Source organism: Triturus cristatus, chromosome 7, assembly GCF_964204655.1.
Source record: "Triturus cristatus chromosome 7, aTriCri1.1, whole genome shotgun sequence".
NCBI classification, from domain to species: domain Eukaryota; kingdom Metazoa; phylum Chordata; class Amphibia; order Caudata; family Salamandridae; genus Triturus; species Triturus cristatus.
In genome coordinates this window covers 1746780182-1746806830 of record NC_140590.1, presented here as the reverse complement: position 1 = coordinate 1746806830, position 26649 = coordinate 1746780182, and the positions used below count along the sequence as shown (strand labels likewise).

The 26649-nt window shown below is 41.3% G+C and overlaps 2 protein-coding genes across 2 annotated transcripts in view; one reads left to right on the top strand and one right to left on the bottom strand.

Moving 5' to 3' along the window:
- LOC146812984 (killer cell lectin-like receptor subfamily B member 1B allele A) overlaps positions 1–26649 on the bottom strand; it is an 866152-nt gene that overhangs the window by 812139 nt on the left and 27364 nt on the right. The window lies entirely within an intron of this gene.
- LOC146812985 (uncharacterized) overlaps positions 1–26649 on the top strand; it is a 63483-nt gene that overhangs the window by 10264 nt on the left and 26570 nt on the right. The window contains exons 6-11 of the mRNA XM_085615238.1: positions 2296–2447; positions 3775–3843; positions 5918–5994; positions 9569–9677; positions 10635–10743; positions 12009–12076. Coding sequence (XP_085471364.1) covers positions 2296–2447; positions 3775–3843; positions 5918–5994; positions 9569–9677; positions 10635–10743; positions 12009–12076 — 584 coding nt within the window. The remainder of the gene's footprint in view (positions 1–2295; positions 2448–3774; positions 3844–5917; positions 5995–9568; positions 9678–10634; positions 10744–12008; positions 12077–26649) is intronic.

Sequence of the window (26649 nt, the reverse complement as noted above, 5' to 3'; positions counted from 1 at the left end):
AGTGTTCCCGGAAGTTATTGGAAGCCAGGCACTCTGTACCGTGCCACTCAAGATCCCGCTCCTGTAGGTGTTCGAGGTATCGCTGGCACCGACCACACCATCGTTCATTGGAATTTGGGACAGGTAAGTCCAAACGCCATTTAAATTCGAAGAAGCTGCCTGGCTCTTCATCTCCCCTCACTGGTCGCGAGTCTCGGTAGATGGGGCGGGGGGTCGCTCCCTCACGGCTCCTTTGGGGCCTCCGTTGTTGCCTGCGGCCTACCCGCATTTTTCTGGACTGAACGCGAATCCGGCAAAGTACAGGTACTTCACTCAGCCATTGTCCGTTTACTTGCCCCATCTGGTCCCTCTGGTCCATTGGCTATGGCCTCAGCACAGCTGTTTGCTCCGGCCTCGGCTCCACCACCGTTGTCGTCGGCCTAGGCACGGACGCTGGCTCCGACCTCGGCAATGTGGCTCAGGCCATGGATCTGGCTTTGGTGCAACCGTGGATCCGGCCTCTGTGCCGCAGTGGATCCTGCCTCTGCGCCGCTATGGATCAGGCCTCGGTGCCCCCGCAGATCCGTCCTCGCAGCCTCTGTTGGATCCCGTCTTGGCGACACTATGGAGCCGGCCTTGGCACTGCTGTTGGATCCCGCCTCGGCAACACTACGGATCCGGCCTCGGTGCAGCCGTTGGCTTCGATCTTGACAACTCCGGCATTAGTTCAATGGCTCGGACTCAAAATCTCCTTTGGCTGCGGACACTGCATCGTCTTTGGCTCATACCATGGCTACGCCGCTAGCTCCGTCCTCAGCCCCGGTCTTGGCGTCACACGGTGTAGTTCCCTCCAGGGCTGGTCTATATCGAGCTCAGCCTCTCTACTGACCGGTAGACGATGGGTAATACTTTTTAGGAGTCTGAATCGCCTCTCACAGCTCAGTGTGATGATGTAACTGCACTGGTTTATTATTCTTGAGCATCCAGTACAGCTGAAATTATCTCCAAAACCATTGGACGTTGTCCCCTACATCCTTGCCTACGGGAGTAGTTGGTTCATTTTATGTTGTTGCGTAGGAGAGGTTCCTCCCCTCAAATTCCATACGGTGCCTATCAGGACACTCCTTACTACAGTGATTCAGCCTGCGACCTCCTCCAAAGAGTCACTGCTGCACCTTGACGGCTATCTCACATTCGTTCTGTTGAGCACCTACTCCAACCACGGGGGCACCTGTGTATACCAGGCAAACCCGGTTACATCACACAACACACACAGCTACAGTGTCAGGTTGCCCAGGTCTCTGGCTCCCTGAGTGGCCTCTGCGCCGCTATTCACCCTGTGTAGGGCACAGTGTCAAAGGTGCGTTCTCATTGACCGGCAGAGGTTCAGACATTGCTCTCCTAGGAAATTGACTATGTGTGGAGATGCAACCCCATCCATCAGACTCCATAGGCAAGGTCCTAAGCAACACCACCTCATTATAATTTTAATTTTGCCACTCATCTTGTTTCATGTTTATCTTTTTATGTTAAACTTCTATTGAAATTACAATTATAAAATAGATTTCACAATCTTCAATTTTGTTTTTAAAAGTGCATTATATTATTTAAGCTAATACATTTTTTTACTTGCCTCAAATTGACATTGCTGCAGTTGTTGGACCAACAGCCCTCAGGTCAGCGTATGGAACACTGCTATTAGATTCTGCCCGCAAATGGGGCATTTGCAAATGTAAATTTTTTTAATGTAATTTGGTGCTGCGAGCTGAATCTGCCCGCATGTTAGTCTCTCAATGGTAATTGAATGTTTTCCAACATCTCTGCACCGTTGTGCAGGGTATTTGTGGACAAATGCGGAGTGCCACAGTGGAATTTGACCCTGCTGGCCTACACCAAACTTGCTTTCCAACAACAAATTCATGTCGGAGAGACCAACATGAATTTAGTGTCCAAAATCAACATCATAAACACGAAGGATGAGACAGCATTGTTTATGTGTATGGTCGGAAAGGAGTCATATTAACCTGACAGTGTACATTGTGATTCGGCGGTCACATTCAAAGGCTACCATTTCTGTGTTAAATTCTCCAACCAGGGGTTGGTGGATTTCAAAACGACACATCAATAATGCCAGAATAATATATATGTATTTTATGTTTAAAAATAGTTTTACTCAAGATAACTACATTTAAAAAAAAAAAGAAAAATTTAATATGTAGTGAAATACTTTTTACATAGTTTTTTTAAAATATCGAATACCAAGCAGGAGTCTTGTAAAGTATTTTATAATTATGTTGATCACTTATGTATCCACAGATTTGAAAAAAAAAGTATCTACTGACGTTGAAAAACTTTGGGCTGTATGGAATAAACCTGCGATTGGACGTTTGGAAGCAATAGTTCCAAACATAAAATTGCACGATTCCTCATTCCATTCACTAAAATCCGCCCAATGGATAGTTGATGAGGTTGGTTTTTATATCATTTATACACAGCACATGTCATAAAATTATTAATAAAGAGCTATCATCCTGTTAAACAAAATTAACCACAAATCAACAAGTGTTTAAGAATCTGTGTTTGCAATAAAATTACAGCAATTGACCCTAATTAAGAGGATAGATTGTGTTCTTTTTAAAAAAAATGTTTAAAAATGGTTGTTTTTGTTTAATGTTGCAATAAATGATTTGAGATTTTATCTAGAATTGTCAAAAGTAAACATATTTTTCATTTAATTGTCCCCGAAAATTTTTTCATTGATGACTTATCTCTAAAAAAAAATACTTTTTAAATACTAATACGTCTTTTCTTTAATCTTCAGCATACAAAAAAACACATTTAAGTCATGGAGAATACGTTTTTTAAATGTAAAAACCTCGAAATAATAGGTACGGTAAGCTGTAAAAAATGACATCTATTAGATTTTGTAATCAAGAAGTTAATTTTATTTTTTGGTGTAATTTCAATTTTAACTACAATTTTTTTATGTTCTAGATACAAACTATTTTACAAATTGAAAAACATTAAAATAGGAATATTTAAAAAATTATTTTGTACACTGAGGGCTTGATTAAGAATTGCAAGGTCAGGTGTGTTGCTCTAATGCACGCCCCTGCCCATAGCCACCAACGATCATGCATGCCTGCCAGATTATAGTTGATTTGTAGCCAGTTGAACATCGTGTAATTCCAGGGAGGTTACTTTTCAAAAGGTCACATTAATTTTCCAAAATGCACCACATTTGGAAATGCCTCACAATGTTCCTGCAAAACATGGACTGAAAATTCTATATCGTTCAACAGTTACTGTGCATGCACACAAAAGTGCACAAGTTTTGACACCCTTTGTGCATCCACATGTGGAGTAAGTACAAGCGGCCCTGTATGCAGCCCTTGGTTTCCTCTACAACACAGTGTACATGAAGTTAAAAACTCCATGTACCCGTTGTTTTATAGGAAACTCATAACATGCTTTGGTGTACTGCGGTGAGTCCGCCAACCATATTGCATCCTCTGAGTGTGCTGGCTGTACCGCTGGTGTTGAGGTGTCTGAGCCACCACTGGTAACCTTTAGCCAGTATGGTTTTCTTCACACCGCCGGAGTTGTAATCAAGCAGTAGTGAAATACTATGTCTAATGTTTTAATCTTTTTTTATTAGGTAATAGATGTGTACCTTGCGAAGTTATGCTTGTCAAGTCACAATGTACGTATAGTTACATCTACTTTGAAAAAGAACACAAAGCAAAAATCATTATTCAGAATATGTTTATTGATGTCTTTTTCTTTTAACCTTAGTGTTTAGCACTTTCGGCGACAGTGTCGTCCTCAATCTTCATGGGCAAATATCGATCATCTGTTTTTCGGGTAACTATTTTAATTTCTTATGTTACTTGTCACACTGTGAGGCTGTAATGATTTAGCAATATAACTATGAATTACTGCAAAGTGTCCAAGCGGCATACAAATACGAAATTACAAAGTTTACACAATAGTAAACATTTCACATTTCTAAAGGCTGTAACACTATTTGCTTGTGTTCAAAGAAAAGAATGTAATTTTGGAAAGATGATAGAAAAGGCATTTATACCTTAGTAATAATGTTAGTGTTCAAGTTTTTTGTTCAGGAGACACGTAAATTTATTCATGCCCACATTTGATTATGTGCAGGTACTATGGAAACCGTTGTGTGTCCTACAAATACTAGTGCTCATTGGATTCTTTTAGTAAGTGCAACTTTGTTTTCTTTTACTTCTAAGACATAGATTTGAACATTATAGATGAATAATACGAGAGGGCTTGCAGTCGATATAGAGTCCATGTAGGAAAGTAGTATCTGATTTCATGGTCTCCCCTACTGTTTGCAGTTGTTATTATGTATTCTTATTAGGTTACAGCAATTCAGAACCGCAGTCTCTGTGCTTCTTAAACACATTTGACATAGTGAGCACTTAGGTACACTCATAATTGGCTACTGGGTTAGCATTGAAATTCAAAACTATACTGTAGCAAGAAGATACCCAGGGCATAGGTACACCAGCATTTTCCAAAGGGCTGAAGCAGGTAATATGCCACACAAGAAAAAAACTAATAAAATTGTTTTTAAAAAAACCTGCCATTGTAGCATGTGTAAGTTGGTGCTAGCACCACTTACAACATAAATAAGGTCCCATATTTATAAAGTCAATACACTTTAAAAATGTAAGTTACCGATAGTGCAGGCTCTTCAAATCCTAAAGTCGTTCTCCATTAGAAATTGGAGGGTGCCATTGCATGAAACCGGACTCCCCTACAGCCTATCTAGTCTATTCACCCGTGTGGCAAGTGAATCAGTCATTACGACATATAGAGTGACCATGCCTCAATTAGGGTTGAACAACTCAAAACAGTATTTAACAATCCATGTAATTTTTTGTTACCAAACATGTCGGAATCATAAATCCACACATGTAAACATTGTGTGATGTATCTTTACATGCACGTTAAAGCTCCTCCCAGGACCTTTGTTCTAGACGTGTACAGCAAGCTAGAACATCTGCCGCCCAAACACATGTTTCTGGCCTCCTGCTGTAGAGCCTAGCTTTCTTAAGGGTAGGGCAGAACCGAACATATCCTGTCACAGTGAGGTATGAACACCACCTGATATTATTTATTGTATTGCGTTAGGGTGGGGGCGCATGGCAAAAACACTGAGACTAATTAAACGACACAATTGTTGCCTTCCCAGCATACTCCAATTTGCAACTACTTCATGGTGACCTTGTCTCCCACTCTGCCGTAAAACTGTACACAGGACATGGGAGTTTTCTTCCCGACTGTCTACCCCATCTTTTTAGGTTTTGCCTAGGCACCTCATGCACTGGCTCTGCGAGAGATGCTTTATACAGTGTACCGGGTGAAGCTACGCCCACTTTCCAGCCATAAATTTGATTGCCTGTAATGAAAATTAATGCTTTTTGTTTTCTAATTGGTGGCTTAGTACCGCCTCCTGACTGGCATGGCGTCATTTGCCCTCTTCCAAGGAAATCAGCCCCTTTACTACTGAAACCATTTTGCTTCTCTGTCTCTCCTTGGTCCCTTCCGCAATCTGAATTTTTTTGTAGCACAACTACCCCCCCCCCCCCCACCACCTTCGCCACCACAAACTCAAGTACGTGCCTTCTTTCATGCTGGCACTTCCATTGAAAATGCAATAGGACTCATGGAAAATTCAAGTTCTATTGCATTTTCAATCCTTGTTAGTCTTGTGATTGGTTGGTGACTTTGCACTACATTTTGTGGGGTGGGGTGTTCTTTGTATTTTGGGGTATGTGTGTTGTTTGTGTTTACTGTGTTATCCGGTGGATTGAGTGCATGCTTAGTATATTTTATAGTGCTTTGTGTGGGTGTTTTAGTAAGGAGATTATCTTGTGGGATTTTTCACTGCACATGTATTCTGTAGTTGAGGGATGGGTGCTTTGTCATGGGGCGAGCGCGTGCCTTTGTCGATAAGGATGACGAGGTCGCTGAGCTTTGGAGGTAGTATGCTTTGCCTACGCGTGCTCTGCGGTTTTAGCTGCGCATCTAAAGTTAGAGGAGACATGCGGCTGGAGCGGCTGTCTCCTTCCCCTAATACTCCTCACATTTTGAGCTTCTTGTGTTCCCAGAGCAGCTTCACACACACAACATAAGGCACAAAAGCCGTTTCCTGCAGAGAACAAAGTTGGCCCGGCACATCAATGCAGATATGACTCTGCACAGCACAACTTTTCTCACATTAAATCATTTTGAAAATGAAAAAATTCTGTGAAATACACAATAGTATGTGAGTGCTTTTAAAAACAAATGCGGAGCTCGGGGCACAGCTATATTGAGCCAAAAGACCTCCTCACCTTGCCGGGGCACATTCTGCCCTGGCATTTGCAACTCACCTCTGTTGTGACATAGAGATACCCTACGATTTCACGCTCTAACCAGTAGCGGCACAAATCATTTTCTGTCAACAGGCATTTATCCATATTGAAAGGCCTCCATAGTGTTGCTGCGTTAGCTCCGTTAAGAAGAAAGCAGTCAATCTTCGTTTTCATAATTGAAACATGTTGCTTTGTGAGGGTGGGCTCCTCCCCTTGTGACAGCCCTGGTGGTCAGTAACCAAACTTACAGCAACGTCGCATCATCGTCACAAGACTTGTGCACTTCTGTGGCATGTGACCTCTTTCCCAACAACATGCGATGTGGCCACCCATAACCATTCCACCACATCGGATACATACACAGCTCTTTCTTTTTTAGCACCCAAGATGATATGATGCATTGCTAAAAATGTTAATGGTCCCAAAGGCGAAACCCGTTGCATTGCAAATGCTTATTTTTTTGAGGGACACTGTCTTTATCACAACCATTTATCGGCGGTACTTAAAGACTTATTGGTGGGTGGGTCCCTAGAATCTTCATGGGCAAGATTCAAATCACATACTATTTCAAGTTCGAGCATCTGTACACTCTGAACTTCGTTGGACATCACTTAAGGAATACAAAATAGAAGAGGGGAGATTCCTGCTGCTCCTGGTATCGTCATCTTGCTTGTCTGTTTTCTGCAAAGTCTGTGTCTGTGCTCTATACAGGTTATTCAACATGCCTGTGATTATCAAAGACACCCGAAGGAATATCCCTTGGAGTGAAGGAGTCACTTCACTGCATCTCCCAAAACATTAACGCTGCTGCAAATTTTGCCAATTGTGGGCTCCCATGCACTCCGACATGCTGAGTAACACAGTTTATAGTTCAGCATCACTATCGAGGCATGCGCAGTCTTGACCATAACTTTGCGGCCAGTTTCACCCATTGGAAAGCCTTTAACAGAACCCCTGTCCAATGAGTGAACTTGCATAGGCTTCTTGGCTCTCTCCTCCATAGATCTTCAGGCTCAAATAAGTTCCTAACTCCAGCATCCTCTTCTGCCAAGATCTCCGACTCCATCACATTATCTGCAATACGTGTGCCTGCATCTCTTGGCTAGAGGTCCTCGTGCTACTCGTGTTCATTAGGTCCGTGACTTGTATCAAGGGTCAGGTTTCGCACCTGTGGGCTCCAACACTTCCATGTTGCCTCCTCCGACTCACATGCATGCGCTGAGTCCCTTTGACCTTGCTGTTCTTGACACTGCTTCCTTCTTTTTTGTTAACCTCATTGTTTTCAACTGGAAAGGCATGTTTGTGTTCCTGTCGCACAGTGACCCCTTTGTGCTCAACATCAGAGATTGGGACAGCTCGTATCCGGCTCCTGGTCCTCTAAGGCGTCTCCTGGTCCACACAGCTGCTACTTAAAGGACACCATCAACATCTCCTGCATTCTGACATTGGTGGACATTCGTCTTCAGTGCCTCATGTTCACTTTTGAGTGTCTTAGACTCTGTAACCTTTGCTTGCAGGTACCTCTTAACTTTCTATCAGCTTTGGGTTCCACCGGTCTCCTTCATTTTCTTATCCAGTCTTATCATTTTAAGTCATTCATTTTTGTTCTATGCCTTTTTAAAAACGGCACGTCACAGTATCCAGAAAAGAAGCATATCAGCTACGATTCTATTCACAACTCAATACACGGCTATGAGACGCACCAGCTTGCAACGGGTATGAGACGGAGCAACAAGCAGCGTGTACAACACAAACACATCATGAATCCCATCGCACAGGTCAAAGAAGTACTCTACATCTATGACCGGATCATGAACCGACGCCAATGGCGGTAAGTCAGACACCTACCACACAAACAAATGACACGTACCCGCAATCTGGACTCTGATGTTCACTCGTGTGGGCTTCTCCGCCTCGTTCACGCAGACTTTCTTCTGTGTTTCATATGTGTCGGTTGCGGAGATCTCTATTACTTGTGTTCCCAGTTTTCTGTGCGTGTCGGTTATGCTGCTTGGACTTCGTGCGAGTCGATCTGGGTTTACACACATTGCATCGTACTGCGCGGATCGGACATCGCGGTTAAGTGTAGGTCAGGTTCATTCCAGGATTGTGTCGGTTGGTGCAACTTGCATTGGTTTTCCAGCCAGATCATTGTTATCCCTACGGCTCGGGTGTACGGCTTGTATTCCGTACATGACGTTTGTAATTCACACGCGTTGCATTGTACTGCACGGGTCATACTGAGCCGGTCCATGTAGGTTTGTGTCTGATCCGGGTCAGTGTCAGTCGGTACGTTTTGTGGACGGAATATGAATTGGCCCCTCTGTGTGATTTTTTTTGTCACTTAACCTATACCATACCATTTTGCACTGTGAACAAAAGTGCTTTATAGTCCTTCTGGACTAAGCATGAAAGCTGTTCTGGAAATCTACCACTTATAGAGCTTTTTACGGTTGTTTTTGAAAACTGGAATCACCAAACGTGTTCTCTGGATTTGTGCACGATGCTACACTTACATAAGTGAGAACAGTATACAAAGCCATTTTTCAAAGGGTGGATTTTAATATTATTCATACAAAAATTTTTTATTGTCGTTAGTACTGGGTTTTACCATGTGGCATGACCTTACACCCCTATAAACATACTATAATAAGGAATAGTAAACATTCTAAAAGGAAACATTACATTCTAATTTCATAATGAGGCATAAGGACTATTGTGAAAAATGTTGTTAGTACTTGTGTTAGTTTTACAATTCATATCAGTGTATATTTAATTATTTCTATAGAATTGAATTTACTAGAATTTTCTATACCTATATTGATACGAACAGATCTTTTAAAGTAAAAATAACATTTAGTTATTGCGTTTGTCTTGCTGAGGATGTTTTTACAACAACTTTTACTTAATTTCCCCCAGGTATTGAAACCTCTTACAAAGAAATTTTACTCTGTGACTCATTGACAACAAATCTTCATACTTACAAAAAGTTATTGTCTAATTGGAGGTACCCTTTCCAAAAAAATATTTGCATTACCTATTTTGTATTTGTAAGATTTCGGGTAAATAATAAATAATGATTTAATGTTGTTTTTCCATTGTAACATTATTGGGGACAATGTTGTATTATTGTTTTTTAAAGATTACTTCAGATGGAAAATCAGTACATTTGTAACATCTTAATTCATATGTCTCAAAAGCACTTTCCTACAGGCTGTGAAGCGTCCAGACTACCATCTATGGGAATTGGTGGTACAATGTACCATAAAGCAAAAAGACGTCTTCAATTGCGGTGTATTTTGCATGATGGTAACGAATTTTCAAGATATTATGAACCTTAATTGGTGTTATCAAATGTAATAGTGGATAATTGTAAATACGATAATAAATTATTGCATTGATTTTTTTAATTTTTGAAAACAATTTTATAAAATAGTCACAAGGGCTTTTTCTGAAATAATTTGCAGGAGAGGGAGAGTTCACTGATGATAAAAAGCCAGCGTCATGTTAAAACACTTAAAGACACATTGATCCCGATTACGTTGTCGGTTTGAATCGCATACAACCTTCATCATTGCGTAAGCAGAACTGCCAACAAAGAGTCCGAGTTCATATTTTCCAACTTACAATCTGATATCTGAGTTTGCTGTTTGATCCTGAATTTTTTCAATTGCACCTTATGCTGATCTTCGCAGCACAAGCCACATTAAAAAAATGCATAGTTTAATGATCACTGCACAGTCTTGCAGGCTTCTTGAGGTGGCAGCCACATGTGGCTTGTATTTGATGAGGCACTACATGTGCCCGCAACTACACAATGTGGAGGACAAGGGGAGTATGCGGCCCTGTTAGTGGTTACCAAAGTCATTTTTCACCAGCCTTTTAATTGGTGTTTGGCCGTTGTGAAAGGGCTGGCCAAAAACAAAAAAGTGCCTTAAAAGTGGATGCGAGGCTGTATCGGCTGCCTTTCAGGGATTACATTGCTGAGCGCGGCACAGACTATGTCAAATAGCCCATTGGAAGCAGGTTGGGATTCCAGCTTGGGTATCAACCAAACCAATAGTAGTGTAATAATGTGGTTGGATGGAGACCTCTGATGTGGTCCCGAATAACGGAAATGAGATGTTGATTGGCTTTCCAAATGACATCCTATTAACACAATATTTGTTTTTACGAACAATAAACTTAAACGTGATCATTTTAATAACATAGACAGTTTACTCTACAATTAATTAAGGAAAGTAAGAATTTCCAATGTTTTTTTAGTTTGCAGATCACTACCTCAGACAGCAGTCGCTAACAGACATTACACAAAATCCTAAAATTATGGATGAGTTAAGATTCAAGATTGCGCTTTATCTAATGGAGTCATCAGGTTGGAGTTTAAAATGTTATGTTTCTTTTTTGGTTATAGATAATGCCTTTGTGGCAACTGAATGTTTTTATTCCATTGCTAATTATTATTATTTTTTTTATATTTTTTAAAAAAAATATATAAATAGTGTGAATAGTATTGAAAATTAAAATTTAATGGAAATGATGTTTGAGTATGTTAAAAAATGTCATTTGTCTTGCCATTAAAAAGATTTATGAAAAATTCTTACACCGTCAAAGAAGTATGTATTGTTTGCAGTCAAGTTTCGAATTTATAATATATATTTTTATTTTAATTATTGAATATTACCTATATGATCCGTACTTAGGGGCTGATTTAGATGGTAGTCGGACATCAGTCCGCCCGCCATCATAATGGTGATGGAACCGCCAGCCAGATGTTTGGCAGTCCCAACAGCCCAATTAGGATGCACCCGCCATTATGGCGGGTGCATACTGGCCATTTAGCATTGCGGACGGTGCTGCTGGCTACAGCACATTCCGCAATGTTAAAAGGCCCTTATGTGCATTTTAAACGTACAACGTGTCAGGCACAAGGTGGTGCATGCCACCTTGTGCATGGAAAATTTTGGAGTGTTCCCGTACACCCCAAAGGCACAGTGCGCCCACACAGAGTGCTTAATAAACGTGCACCAAAAAAGATTATCAGTCTGTCTCTTTTGAGGCTGGATATCCGCCGCAAAAAGACATATTGACGGGCTCATCCTAATCACTAGGGCGGTGCGTGTACAGCACCGTAGCAATGAAGACCATTTTCCGGGTTACACAAGTCAGACTGAGAAGGACCGACTTGCAAGACCCGTCGCGTAAACAATGTGATTCCCACCGCCATCCTAATTTTACGGTGGGTGAATCACATTGTGATGGTGGGAGGATCAACACCGCCGGCACGGGGGTGGTGATCCAGCTGCCATCATAATGAGCCACTTTTTTAAAAAAAGGTTGAATAGACTTGTAGCAATGAATCCGTTAATGTAACAACAGGCATGCTTATCTCTTTACATGTATTACTTGGTATGCATTTCAACATGCACATTATCTGCCATCATAGAATTCCTTAATATGTGGTTAAAGATGGAATTTTTTTTAAATTGTAATATTCATAATTTCCTTGCTTCTATAGATACGATAAAAAAATCGTCAGTTTTATAAAGTTAAAAACATGTAATTGAAACATCAGATAAGTGTAATTTCTATTTTATTTTACTATTAAGATGTGCTAATTTAACTTAATATTACATCTAGATTCTGTTGACGAGTTCTGCGGGGTCTGCAACGAAAAGAAGTCACCTGAAGATGCACGACAATTTATGGTAAATCTATTTATTTTTTATAGTAATAATATTTGTAAATTTGTGAATAAAAATAAATTGGAAAGCAGAATAAACGTATTTTTCAAGAAGCAAATTTTATAATTAACATTTTACATAATGCTCCAAAAAACTTGTTAACAGATGTACAGTGTTTGTTCCCACAAATAGATTTTGATAAATGTTAACTGGTTAAGGCTCCAGGTAATTGGATGACCGGCACACTTGTGTCAGCTTGGGGGTGGCTGATCTACCCAATGCCACTCAGGCTGTGCGAATGACAAATTACAACTTTGTCAGTCGAGCATCACTGTGACTGTCAGCTCTTCCACCACCATGAAAACTGTGGTATAAAGGAAATGAATGAGGCAGTGCAGAGGCCCCGTGCTTAAAATGCATGTGCATGTACACCGGGTGTCATAACTTTTGCCCACCTGTGCGCATGTTCATTGGTTCATGGACCACATGGTTTTAGAGTTAATGATGTGCATGAAACATGTAGTGCAGTTCCATTCCAAAGAGGCACCTCCGTGGGTACTCTCTGCAAATTTTGCAGGAATGGTTTTACATAGATTTGAAGTGCAACGCGTCCCCTCAGTCCAATAGTAGTCCTTAGAGAGCTCCAAAGCCGAGGTAGACTAGCGGTCCATGACTTAGATGTAAGTTATATGGCTTGCCACATGTCCCGGCTGATGCAGTGTCTGTTGGTGGAAAAAAAAAAAAAGGTAACGGTACACGGCTGCTCCAGATGCCATAGCTCTAGCAAAGATCCTTTTACTGGTGCGGCGGAACATATTTGAAAACACAATGTAAACCATGTTGGTGGAGAGCTTCTGCGCTCGATAGATGAGATTGGTCAAGACACCATACTCCATGGACCTACCTATCTCAATACTAAGTGGTCTGACACAGTGAGCATAGTGGACGGTGTTGGAGTACCGGGTAGGGACGGGTCAGAATTTAACGAGGGTACTAATACCAATATTGTACACTGCTCACATTCAATGTAATACAAGCATAATAATACTTACGGGAATGAAACTTCCTGACGCATGTGTCCCTTGCCAGAAGAATTAGAAAACAGTGGGGATTGAGAGGCATTGAGCTGCAAGTCTCAGCCATCTTTAGATATGTTGCTGTATCTGCTTTGAGGATGAAGACTGTCTCCTGGTTCTCCAAAGCAATGAGGAAAGAAATGCAAAGTCCGGGTCGGAAATTACAGTGAGAATAAGACATTGGGAAGCAGATCCCAGATGTGGAGTGGGTGGAAGATTCAATTGCGTAACCTTAAAATTATCTAACAATAGCCAATTATAGAAAATCAAAATGTAAATACTGGATAGAGCATACCTCACCACATCATGTAATAGGAGGTATTTTGTGATGGAGGCAGCAGCATGCCAAAAATGGGGAGAGAGAGAGAGTCACATATAATTAGTTTATTTGTGAGCTTCAGTAAACAAAAGTCCTTTTGGGAGTACGTGTATCAACAGAGTGTGTTCTCAAAAATTGACGTATGATAGTGTCCACACATGTTTCAAGATAAACGTATGAAATTAGGAAGTAATGAAATATAACGTCATTTGTTTAAGAGCAAATATGAAGAAAAAAATAGAAAAACCTTTATAATGTTAACAATAACGAAGCCAAAGGGTCTTTTTGGTGAGAAGGCGGATAGTGCGCTGGCTCGTTTTATGGACTCCCGGGCTACGGCCAAGTCCTTAGGTCTCTCGGACCCACGGCTGCAAACTTCCGCCTTTCGCCCCTTTTGTGGCCAAGGAAGGGGCGCCTCCTCACGTCTGCCGAGCCACCGGCCGCCAAACCAACCTGCATGCGGTCAGGGACGTGGTTTCCGCTGAGGCGGTATGGGAGGGCAACGTGCCGGTCAGTCCACATCCACCCCGGCAGCATCCGCCTCAAAGCCCTCGTAGTCCGAGATTTCTGGACCATCCCACCACAGTGGGCGGCAGGGTTCGCCATCACCTGCTCCACTGGTGGTCCATTACTTTGGACAGGTGGGTGCTGCAAATAGTCCAAAGGGGCTACTCCCTCCCCTTCGAGACGACCCCTCCAGCCATGCCACCGCAGTACCACCAAATGTCGGAGGATCACTTGAATCTGCTGCGGGAGGAATTTACGGCCCTCTTGGCCAAAGAGGCCGTCGAGCGCGTTCCTGGCCCTCAAGTAGGTCATGGTTGCTATTCCCACTACTTTCTGGTTCCAAAGAAGGGCAAAGGGGGCCTATGCCCTATCTTGGACCTCAGGAGCGTCAACGCCTTGCTTATGAAGGAGCGGTTAAAAATGCTCACACTAGCTCAGGTTCTGGCTGCCCTCAATCCTGGAGACTGGATGGTAGCGTTAGACTTGGAGGACGCTTACTTTCATATCCCTGTCCTGCCGGCCCATCGGCGTTACCTGCGGTTCACTGTGGGTCAGGGGCGCTTTCAGTTCACCGTGCTCCCCTTCGGCCTCACCAGTGCCACTCGGGTGTTCACGAAAGTGATGGCGGTGTTTGCAGCTCATCTGCGGAGATCAGGGGTTCCAGTCTTCCCCTATCTCGACGACTGGATGTTGAAGGCGGGCTCGCCCCAGCAAGTCGTCTCCCACCTCCAGACTACGGCCGACCTCCTGCATTCGCTGTGGTTCTCCATCAATGTGCTGAAGTCGCACCAGAGTCCCTCCCAGAAGCTCTTTTTCATCAGAGCGGTTCTCGATTCTGCACATTTCCGGGTCTATCCACCGGAGCAGCGGGTCCGGGATATTCAGGCTCTGATTCCCATCTTTCGGCCTCTATCCTGGGTTTCGGTCAGGTTGGTGCTGCGGCTTCTGTGGCTGATGGCCTCCTGCATCCTGTTAGTGAATTACGCCAGGCGGCGCATGCGGGCTCTGCAGTGGGACCTGAAGTTTCAGTGGGCCCAGTATCGAGGCAACCTGTCCGACCATTTCTTGATCTAGGATGGCACTGCGAAACAGTTGCAGTGGTGGCTCACAGACAGCGATTGGGTCAAGGGCAGATGCCTCTCTCTACCCCAACCGGAGCATGTAGTAGTGACGGATGCGTCCCTCCTGTCTTGGGGGGGCCATATGGGAGAGGCGGAGATCAGTGGTCTATGGTCTCCGGCGGAGTCTCGACTCCATATCAACTTGTTGGAGCTGAGAGCGATCCGACTAGCACTGAAAGCCTTCCTTCCCTCTGTCCGGGGAAGTGTTGTGCAGGTGTTCACGGACAACACCACAGCCATGTGGTATTGCAACAAACAGGGCGGGGTGGGGTCGTGGACCCTTTGTCAGGAGGCTCTGCGCCTCTGGACATGGCTGGAACACAAGGGCATCACCCTGGTGGTTCAACATCTGGCGGGCTCTCTGAACGCCAGAGCAGACGAACTCAGCCGCCGGTGCATGATGGATCACGAATAACGTCAGAACTCGGACTTGGCGCAAGGTCTCTTTCTACAGTGGGGAGACCCTTGTTTAGATCTATTCGCCAACAAAGAGAACGCGCAATATCAGCAGTTCTGCGCGTTGGAATTTCCAAAAAGGCACTCGCTCGGAGACGCTTTTCGTCGCAAGTGGAGTTGCGGTCTTTTGTACACCTTTCCGCCTATACCACTTCTGCCCAGAGTGCTGAAGAAGATAAGGCACGCCCGGGCCCAAGTCATCTTAGTGGCTCCGGATTGGGCACAAAGGTAATGGTATCCAGAGCTACTCAGTATGTTAACCGATCCTCCGATACGTCTGCCTCTTCAGGAGGACCTTATGTCGCAGCAACAGGGGGCGGTCCTTCACCCGAACCTGTCCAGCCTCCACCTCCATGCATGGAGATTGAGCGGCGGCAGTTGATGCCATTTGACTTGCCTCCTGAAGTCTGTGATGTCATTCTGGCCGCAAGGCGTCCCTCCACATAAACGGTATACGCCTGCAGGTGGAACAAATTTGTGGCATGGTGCTCAGCAAAGGCTGTGGATCCCCTTTCCGCCCCTGTTTCTCAGGTTCTCCTCTTACTTCTCTCTTTGGCCCAGCAGCGCTCTGCTCTGGGGACCTTGAAAGGTTATCTTTCTGGAATCTCTGCATTCTTGAGGCTTACTGATCAGCCTTCTCTTTTCAAGTCCCCTGTAGTTTCACGTTTTCTTAAAAGCATTACCCACATGTTCCCTCCTGTCCCTTTCGTAATGCCTCAGTGGGATTTTAATCTTGTCCTGACATTTCTGATGTGCGCTCCCTTTGAGCCTCTTCACAATTGTCCCCTTCGTCTTCTGACTCTTAAGACTGCTTTCCTGGTAGATGTCACCTGGGCTAGACGGGTGAGTGAGCTCCAGGCTCTATCATCTAAGCCTCCTTTTCTGTCTGTTCATACGGACAAGGTTGTCCTCCGGACTCGTCCTTCTTTTCTCCTGAAAGTGGTGACCCCCTTTCACATCGGGCAATCTGTCACCTTGCCCACCTTCTTTCCGGCTCCGCATCCTTCCAAAGAGGAAGAGAGGCTCCACGGTCTGGACACAAAATGTGCGCTCTCCTTTTATTTGGACCGGACCAAACAGTTCCGGGTGGAGGACTAACTTTTTGTTGGATACGTAGGTGCTAAGAAGGGGAAAGCTGTACACAAGCGGACCATGTCACAGTGGGTCGTTTTGTGTATAAAGATCTGTTACTATTTGGCTAAAAAGGACCCTCCTGTTGGGCTGAGAGCCCATTCCACCCGGGCCACAGCAGCTACTACTGCCCTGGGACGGGAAGTCCCCTTGCAGGACATCTGTCCGGCGGTGACGTGGGCTTCACTGCACACGTTTGCCAGGCATTATTGCCTAGATAGCGAAGTAAGGAGAGATGGCTTCTTTGGCCGTTCTGCTCTCCAGAACTTTCTGGTGTGATCTTGGTTCGCAGACCCACCACCGGGGTTGGTATTGCTGGGGTATCTATTCTAAGGTGAGGAATATAACTAACGTGTTTCTTTCAGATGAACAAGTTACTTACCTTTGGTAACGATGTATCTGTAAGAAACATTAGTTAGTTAGATTCCTCACCGACCCATCCTGCCTCCCCGTTCTGGGAACTGACACATAGGGTTAAGGTTATCCTTTTCAGGCCCCTAGACTTTTTTTGCACCAGTGTCGGGCTCTTGAATGGCTCTGCGTTCCTGGCGTGGAAATCTATGTACAAGAACTGACATCAGAGAGCGAGGGCGGCGTCTAAGTACTCTGACGACGTCATTCCGGCGCAGGACGCCAACAACGGACAAGGAGCCGCAGAAGACGCCTATCAACGCACAAGGGGTATTGCTACAAAAATATTTCCGGATCCAGTCTGACGCCTGGGGCTATATCTAAGGTGAGGAATATAACTAAATAATGATTCTTGCTGATACATCGTTACAGAATGTAAGTAACTTGTTCTTTAAGAGCAAACATCATCGGTTTGTGTAAAAGCATCATGACCCTGGGAAAGTTAATAGTGGCAGTACAATTTCAATGTTCACTAGAACTGTCCTTAATTCAACTGTACAGTGCATTGTCAGATGTGCGAATGTTAATATGCTATGCCCTGGACTGTAATGATCCCTGCCGTATGTGATATAAGGCATGTAGTAAGGCTGTTTTACCAATATTTCAGTTTACTCTTTGTGTAAAGAGTAAACAAGGTATTTTTCCTGATGCTTTTAAAATCTTTAATTTTGTTTGCAATATTTAATGCCTCCTCTATTGGGAGTTTTTGTGAGTTGATTCCAGACTACCATTATGGTGGCACAATGCAAGCTGTTGTTAAAAGGGACCCTTCTTAATAACAATGCTGTCACAACCAGGTTTTATAATTAATGGAAACTTGGAGAGGTGCAGCGCCAATGTGAAAAAAAGCATGCATTGACCATGTTTTTTGAAAACCACAATAGCATCTGTAACTTGTTTTGATGAACCTAGTGATTATCAGGAAAAGTTGCATCACGTATCATTAAAAAAAAAAAAAATCCTTTTAAAATTTGGCCCGGTTCCTATGCATATTGTTTACAAACTCCCAAAATTTTAAAAAACGTTAGCAAAGCTATAACATATTGACCAGCATACAATTTAAAGGGAATAACATTTATTCATTTATTTCCTTTTCCAACAGCCGTTTTGTGATGAATGCGGTCGTTGGATTCATCTTGAATGCATTGAAACAGATTCATCATCCTTATTGGCGATTGAAGGTTTTAGATGCCGCAAATGCTTATAATGCTATTCATTTGAGCAGTGCTGTCAGAGAATTAGAAACACTACCTCTGTGATGTGAAGTGAGATTTTTAGATGCATTGAATCTATTTTCCTTTTTTTTTTAAGAGTAATATAGGCGTTTAAGTTGTTCACATATCATATGTATTATGTAGAATTATATTTAATAGTTATTTTTCATAAGCAGAAAACTGTTTTGTACTTGAGTGTAAATATTTTTGACAACATTTGAAAAATAAAAATTTGATGGTTCGACTATTTATAGTCTTTGATGCATTATTCCAAGCAGGCATGGACAAAGTCTATTTCCTTGGCATAACATGACAAACATCTTTTTTGAGAACATGTAGCTATGGGATATGCAATCATACATAGTTCCTAAAAAACACATTTGTGGAATTATTGCTTATTTGGACACTGACTTAAGAGTTACAAAAGATCAATGTTAAATAACACATGTTGCAACTTTCTTTGTTAACTATATTCCCAGTGTAGTTTGATAATGTAATCCATCACCTGAATCTACTTTGTGTGTGAGAGATACAATAGCTATGTACAAATGCTAAGAATGTTGGCCGAGATAGTGTTATAACCATACTTGTCATAATGCATCATAAGCAATAAAGACACAGTTTTTGTTTTAATTTGTTTTGGGGACAAAGACTTTATGAATTATGTGTGAACTTTCTTCTTTCGTTACATTATTGTTAGTGTGGTCTGGAAAGAAAATACATGATTTAAATCTAATATTTTGTCTGACAAATAGAGTATATGTGTTCATAAACTAAGATTGTTAATGCAGTTACAGCTGTAACTGCATCGATGTCCAATGCATGATAATCAATAAAGATATATTTACGTCCAAATGTTTACTATTAAGAAATATGAAATTGTGAAATTTTAAAACAACCAACATAAAGGTTAAGTTACCTACCTTATGTAAGGCATATTGTGATAGAGACATGACCTATCAAAATATTCATTAATTTTCATTTTCCGGACGTCATGATAGATCTTTAAGATAATTGTTAATGGAACCCCTGTGTGATGTACCGGGTTGCCAGTCTACTACGCGTGTCATCTTAGGATTTTTGTCCAGCATCATTGTGACATTTGCATTGTCTATGTTGCCACCACTCATTTGCGCCTTTCTCATGACTTTACACTTCTTTCCATGCATTAAGCACAGAGTAATGAAGTGAATGGCCGTGGAGTGTTACTAAATACAACTATTGCCCTGAAGGGTCTTGCCTTTGAACCCTAAACAAATCAACAGTGTTGAGAGTGAAAAGTGGGTCTGTAAGGAATCTTATGCAACATAATGTCTTACAGATCATGCATTACCGAAGTGAAGGTAACTTGTCTTACATGATTGAGACAGATAGCTCAGAGATTACTTAACTTTTGAACAGATACACAAGCAATACCTTCCACTGTGGTGGTACCAAGGAAAGTTAAAAACAATAAATCGTGCCAAACAGACCTGTCAAAATGGCCATCCATGCAAACATGAAACATCAAGAATATAATGTCTAAAGGACGTGTACTAGGATGTTGAAGTGGCAACTTAGTAGTGTTCTTTAATGAGAAGACCATGCATGATACTTGTGGTGGCTGCCTTTGCCCTGTCACAATTGTCTGTAAGACCGTCTTAAGTTTTTATCTACGCTAAGTCTTAAACGATATTGATCCAGAGGATGAGCCTGCAGGATTAGGTCATTTTTTTTTTAACATCTAGCGCCTTCTTTGCTACAGGCTACACTATATAGATTTTGAAGATTATCCATGAATAATTTATTGAAATTGAGAAAGACAACGCAAGTTTAGGTTACAAACAGTGGTGACATCACAATAATATGGAAGGGTGTAGAGGCGCATATTTTTTAAAATTCAAAATTGAAAATGTGTTAACACCTTACAACGCACTGATGACGTTTTGTTGAGCACTACCTTGTCTGCAAAGCTAGGTGTCTGCAGCTGACTCATTCTACTTGCATTGGTTTATTCCCATTAAAAGAGATCATTTGATAGTGAGCAACCAAAGAGGAAAGTTGCGCATTTTTAAATATGGTGTTGATAAGAAAGTAACTGAGAACCAAAATAATGTACAAGTAAGGTATAATAAAGGTTGAAAAGATAAAATACTGGCTTAACACATTCAAAAATCTTTTTTCCAAAGTACACTTAAAAGGGGTGACTGGTCGTGCTGTGAAGGGAAGATGAGAGGGCAAAAAAAGTAGACATTCAGATTTTAAGTCGAAGAACACTGGATGGACAAATAAATAATTAATAAGACAATTGCTGGAATACAGTAAGATAGGTGGTTGACAGCCCATTGTGTACAATCTTTAGTATTGTTTTTCCTTTGTCAGTCATATACCGATTTTGTTGCGGGATCTCATGTTGCCGGAATAATTTCACAAACTCTGATAATAAGTTTGAAACTTGTCATCTGTCAATGAAAAATCACCACGCAAGGAGGCGAAGGGTGTACTGGTTCTGGCAGAGGTTAACAACACCCGCAACCTCTGCTGCTACGACAGAACATCCTCCCTGAGGGGCAGTCGGATTGCAGGATCTGTGTTTATTGACATCAGTTTGTGGTACTAGAATATCTAAAGATTTCCGGGCCCCTAGAATGACTTTTGGCCATTTTTTCTGGAGCATTTGTAACACTCTTGCCAGAAGTGGCATGCCCGTTAATGATTAAAGGAGGCGTTAACTATAATACCAACGAAAAACGTTGCAGACAAATGTTCTTCAAAATAAATATCCAATCAAAATGATCTAACCAATTCTCTGCCATACGCTAAAAGAGTCCTTGTGCAACATACGGATGGTGAAGGCAATGGTGATTTTCAAGGCACCGTCAGCTACGTTCGTCCGCTGTGGCATTTACGGAACCTATCCAGATGTTAGGCCTACAGGGACATGCCATGTTGTCGAAGCCAAATCCAAAGGCACATGGCCTCTCCACACAGGGTTCACAGCCCCAAATCGCCATGATTATTGCAGTACAACATGACGGTCAAGTTGTATGTGAATACAAGAACCAGCCTACAATGAGCAATTGAAAAAAGGCTTTTATTAACAACCATATTGTCAGATGATCCAACAGGGTGATAAGGAGGTTGGCTTTCACCGGGGATAAGCATCCTCTGCAAACCACCACTCACACATGGCCTCCACATCCCATAAGGTATGCATCCCTAACTACTGTGACATATGGTTTGTGAAATAAAAGTGTTCTGCGTCTGACCAAATAGCATTTTTCTAACAGAATGAACAGCTTAAGCAATAACATCAAAGATGTGAAGCAGGTTGGTGTTTTTACACAGAAGCTGTTCCATTTGGACCTTAAGGTCACATTGCTGACCCTAATTGTGGCATTCGGCATTGTACACAAGCTGGATGCAGGAGAATGAACAGCACGAGAATCATTATCTTTGAAATATAAGATCAATGTTCAAACATCAGTATCATAGCCGAAATATCCTATAATTGCTGATTTGTATGATAAGCCTGAAACTGCACAGTGTGCAGAACTGCTACGATGAAAGGAAGCGTCTGAGAGGGAAGCAGTTGCGACTTCAGCACGTTTATAACGAACCAGACAAAATGCAGGAAGTACGGCTTTGTCGGAAGGTAGGAGACAGCTATGGATGATCCCATCTTCAACAACCAATCTTCGAGATGAGTGAAGACTGGAACACTTGTCTCCATAGATGGGCTGCAATCACCTCTCTCCCCCTAGTGCATTAATTTAAACAAATTCACATTTCACTATGTGTGCTTGTGCTGCATACTGTTTACGCACGTAGAATAAAGTCACATATATAGGGGCATATTCCAATGTCGGACGTACTCAGGTACGTCAGACATCGGTCATGCGCCGTAACCGACCAACCTGCTGTTGTCAATTACGGCACTGCTGGTAGGATGCGGCAGAACAGGGTTCGGTCGCAATCGTTTACAACACAATGCATGCATGCATTCCGAGCGGAATGGAACGCATGCATGCATCGTTAAAAGCAGGGGCGCAGTTCATCCATGCACCATGTGGGCGGCAACCCAAGGTGCATGCCACCAGTTGCAGGGATCCACTGAGGTGCACTTTATGTGCCCCCAGGCTGCCATTCGGCAGCCTCACACACAAAGACAGTTCTGGACTGCCTTTTTGTGCCTCAAATACCAACACGAAAAGTCTATGAAAAAATACCATCGAAATCCCTTGGTCGCCAAGAGGCGGCAGTGGGAGTACTGAGGTATTTCCGGACGGCGTACAGGCCGAGGCTGTTGACCACAATCTGGAAATCCGTGTGGGATTCCTTTCCGACGAGCCCATCAGAATGGCTCGGTCGGGAAGGAATCCGCACGACACGATCATAATCTGTCTATAGGGCTCCGACCGTCGTTCTCAGCCGTTCACAACGAGATCATAATCTGCCCCCTACTTGTGAGTTTGGAAACGCACCATGTGTGGTCACATCCTATTTCATTGTTTATAACCAAAGGTCTTTTGATGGCTGGGTCACACGTTGAGATGGTGTGTGTTGGAGGCAATTCAGACCAACACCAAAATCTGTTCTCAAATTTTTTTTAGCTCTATTATTTGTTTGAGAATCTTGTTTGAATTTATTTAAATTTGTGATAAGAAATTATTTTAATCTTTTGATTTTATATATATATATATATGTATATATATTATTTATTCTTTTTGTTTTTTGCTTTTATGATCATTGAAAAATAGTGTTGTATTAATTTTTAAAAAGAATTATAAAATACAGATTGCTAAACGTATTAATTATGATGATAAAATGTATTCTTTTTTTTAAATTTCCCCAAATAATTTTTAATCAATTATTCTTATATAATTGCAAATTCAATAGAGTTCCAAAATAGTGTTATTTTCTTTTTATTTACCCTTTCAGTAATGTTGCCCAGAGTGAGGTGAGAATCCTACTTACTACACCCCAGTGATTAAATGTTGTTCCTAATACTACCTGCTTGAAGTAGTATCTGGTTTACTCACAGATGTTTCATCATTTATATAATTGCTACGACATGTGTTATAATGTTACATTTTTTTATTTTTATAAGTTTTATTTTTTAATGAATATATAACTATTTTTTATTTAGTTAATTTATGTTGTATTTATTTATCTTTATTAACTTTTGTTATGTGTGTATGTGTATTTATCTATATTAAGGTTGTTATGCTTAAATGTTGTTTTGGTCACATACTTTTAAACATCACTCTATCTGTTTACATTTTTATTTTTTATATTTATTATTTTACAATCAATATTTATGTATCTTCTTTTGTCTGTTCTTAATATTATGTCACTTATCAAAACCAATATCAATATGGAGATGTTTGACACAGTGATAAACGACCTTGAAGCGAAGTTTTGTATTAATTTAACTACAAAAACACTCATTGAGAATCCAGTAGCCCTCATAGTGATAACCATACAACAACCACTCCTTAGCTCACCTACCTTCCCCACAATCTGGTAAAATTAACTCTCAGTACAACCCATGGCCCCACTACAACCCTGTATGCTTTATCACCCACCCCTATGGAATAATCGCCATATCCAAAGTAGTAAACACTGTACAAAATATAAACTCCAATCCACGATACAACATCTCTCAATCTAATTCCATCTACAATTAGAAATTGAACATGATTTCAAATCTGCAAGATAATTACCAACTCAATTGATTTTAATACACTGTGAAGCATGCAAACTGATGGTTTCTTTACAGTCTTCTTTTAAAGTCACTATTAATGTGTTTTTTTTTTAGTCAGAATATATTGCAAAAAAATGAAATATCTCATGACACAAGAATTTAAATTATTACCTGTGTAAAAAAAGAATACAACAACAATTTGCTCCAATCACTAGCATACTATAATGAAAGAGTAATGTAGCAGTATTTTAAAAAGAAACAGTTCTATGTCATGATCACATTCAAAGTTTTTAAACACTGTGAGCCTCATTTTGATGTCATTTGGACCTCCAACAACATGCCATCGGTGGTGGTCCAACAGAAATCATGAGGAACGTTCAGACTGCTAGATTTTTATACCACGTGCCTAAGGGCAAAGGTTTTTGTAAAATACCTCTGGCTCCACCAGGAACAAGCTACCGATTGGTAAGGCAGTTGTACATGAATATATACAATGAAGTTGGTGCATGTGCAGTAGCCGTCATATTATTTCTAACATCCATGCCCCATAGCCTTTTACCAGTGGTCCAACTACATCATAAACTGTAGAAAAGTGAGTTTGTGTGGCCATAACAGGGGTAACACCAGCCTTTGCAATATGCCCCTAATCGTGAAGCCTATATTATTTGAATGCTATAGCGGATTTTGAGATTAGCATGTATTTCCAAATCTTTAGTAAATCTGATGTTAATTTTCATTTACTTTACAAAACATTCTACAAATAAGCATGTTGTAAAAATAATTTGTAAATATTAATACGCAAATTCACCCACTAGCCATTTATAACTTAAATATCGTCACAAAATAATAGTGTTGTAGCGGTTTCCCACATTGTATTATGTACTAAATTGGTACTAAATACCAATTTAGTTTTACTAAAACATGGGTATTACAAATAGTCACCACGAAGTAACTCAGGTAACCTTCCTTCACGACCACAGACATGAGCATGTCCAAACGGTCAAAAATGTAAAGAACAAACTTATATTTTAATAAATATTAATCCTATAGTTATTAGAAACAAACTGTTACTAGTAATAGCTGATTGTTGATGCACTCTCGCTGCCATTTCTGGTATTTCACTAACATTATGTCACCTAGGGGCATATGTATCAAACGATTTTTTAATCGCAAACGCTGCGATTCGCAAAATAACAGCGTTTGCGATTAAAAAATCGGTAATCGGGATGTATGAGCCACATCCCATCGCAAAATTAAGGAATTGCTAATTTAGCGATTTCTTAATTTTGCGTAAGCATTTAAGAAATCGCAAATTGCGATTTCTTAAATGATATGTAAAAAGCACCCAAGTTGTGCGAATTATCCTTAAGAAATCGCAAATTACCACCAACTTCCAGTTGGTGGTAATTTGCGATTTCCTTTCAAAAAGCACTTTTTTTAAATTTACCAAGTGCCACGTGGCGCTCATACATGCCCTTAGGGCATGTATGTGCGCCATATGCACACACATGCTCATTTCAGGGGTGCATCAGGGTGTCATCATGACACCCTTGCACCTTTGAAATTATTCTCAAATTGCGATTCGCAAATTGCGAATCGCTATTTGAGAATTACTTCCCATTCATTCCTATGGGTCTCCTGGCCCATAGAAATGAATGGGCAGGTATTCCTTAATTGCGATTTTGCAATTTGCTAACCGCAATTAAGGAATTTTAAGAAATCGCAAAAAGTTTGCAATTTTTTTAATACATCCCGTTTTGCAATTCTCAAATAGCGATTCTTTAAAAATCGCTATTTGAGAATCGCAAATGGTGATGTTGATACATATGCCCCCTAAGTCCCCGATTACCATGCTGTACGCAAAATCTCTGAACTTCATCTGATTACCTTGAATCCCATTCGCAACCCACATTGTAAAATTACTCAAACAGTTTTGAAAATCAACAGATTACGACGGCTGGAAAGCGTACGAACTGTCAAAGAATGTTCCGAAAGACATTGGTATTATCCGAATCGTTGAAAGCCGAATGGTAGCAGGCAATGGCCTGCGTTTCCAGCTGAGATAAAAGGATGTAAGATTCAGACAGCATTTAAAAATTGCTCTGTACAAACACGAAAAGTTCCACGACAGGGTGCAAGGTTTTCAAGAGATTATTTCACCCATAGGAGCCAGTATTGATGGTCGAAAAAGGGAATCCGATAGTATTCAATGGTAGTCCCTACAAACGTTGTTTGGAAGCTTTGTAATTGATGTTGTTGGACCGGCATTATGTTGGTTCCTGAATCCAAGACAATGTCTGGAAGAAAGATTACGCCCGACATCTAAGTGAGGCCCATAGTATAGAAGCACGTAAAAGTAAGCCCTATTATACATACAATATTTCCTTTACCAATTTTTAAGCAGTTTTTAATGTTTGTGTAATTTACAAATCAGACTTTTAGTATTATATTTATTGTTTTTAAAAATTAAAAAAAAATATATATTTTTTTAAATGTAATAAGTAAAATAAAAACCTTAGTGATAGATTCATTCCCTTAGAATTATGCACAGCGTCAGTCTGGATATGGCTAATTTTCATCATCAGTAACATTGCGCGTCAGAAGGTGGCGTCCTGCGGCTCCGCGTCAGTCAGTGTGGTTGTGGTCGCAGTGATGACGTAGCGTATGCTACTTATA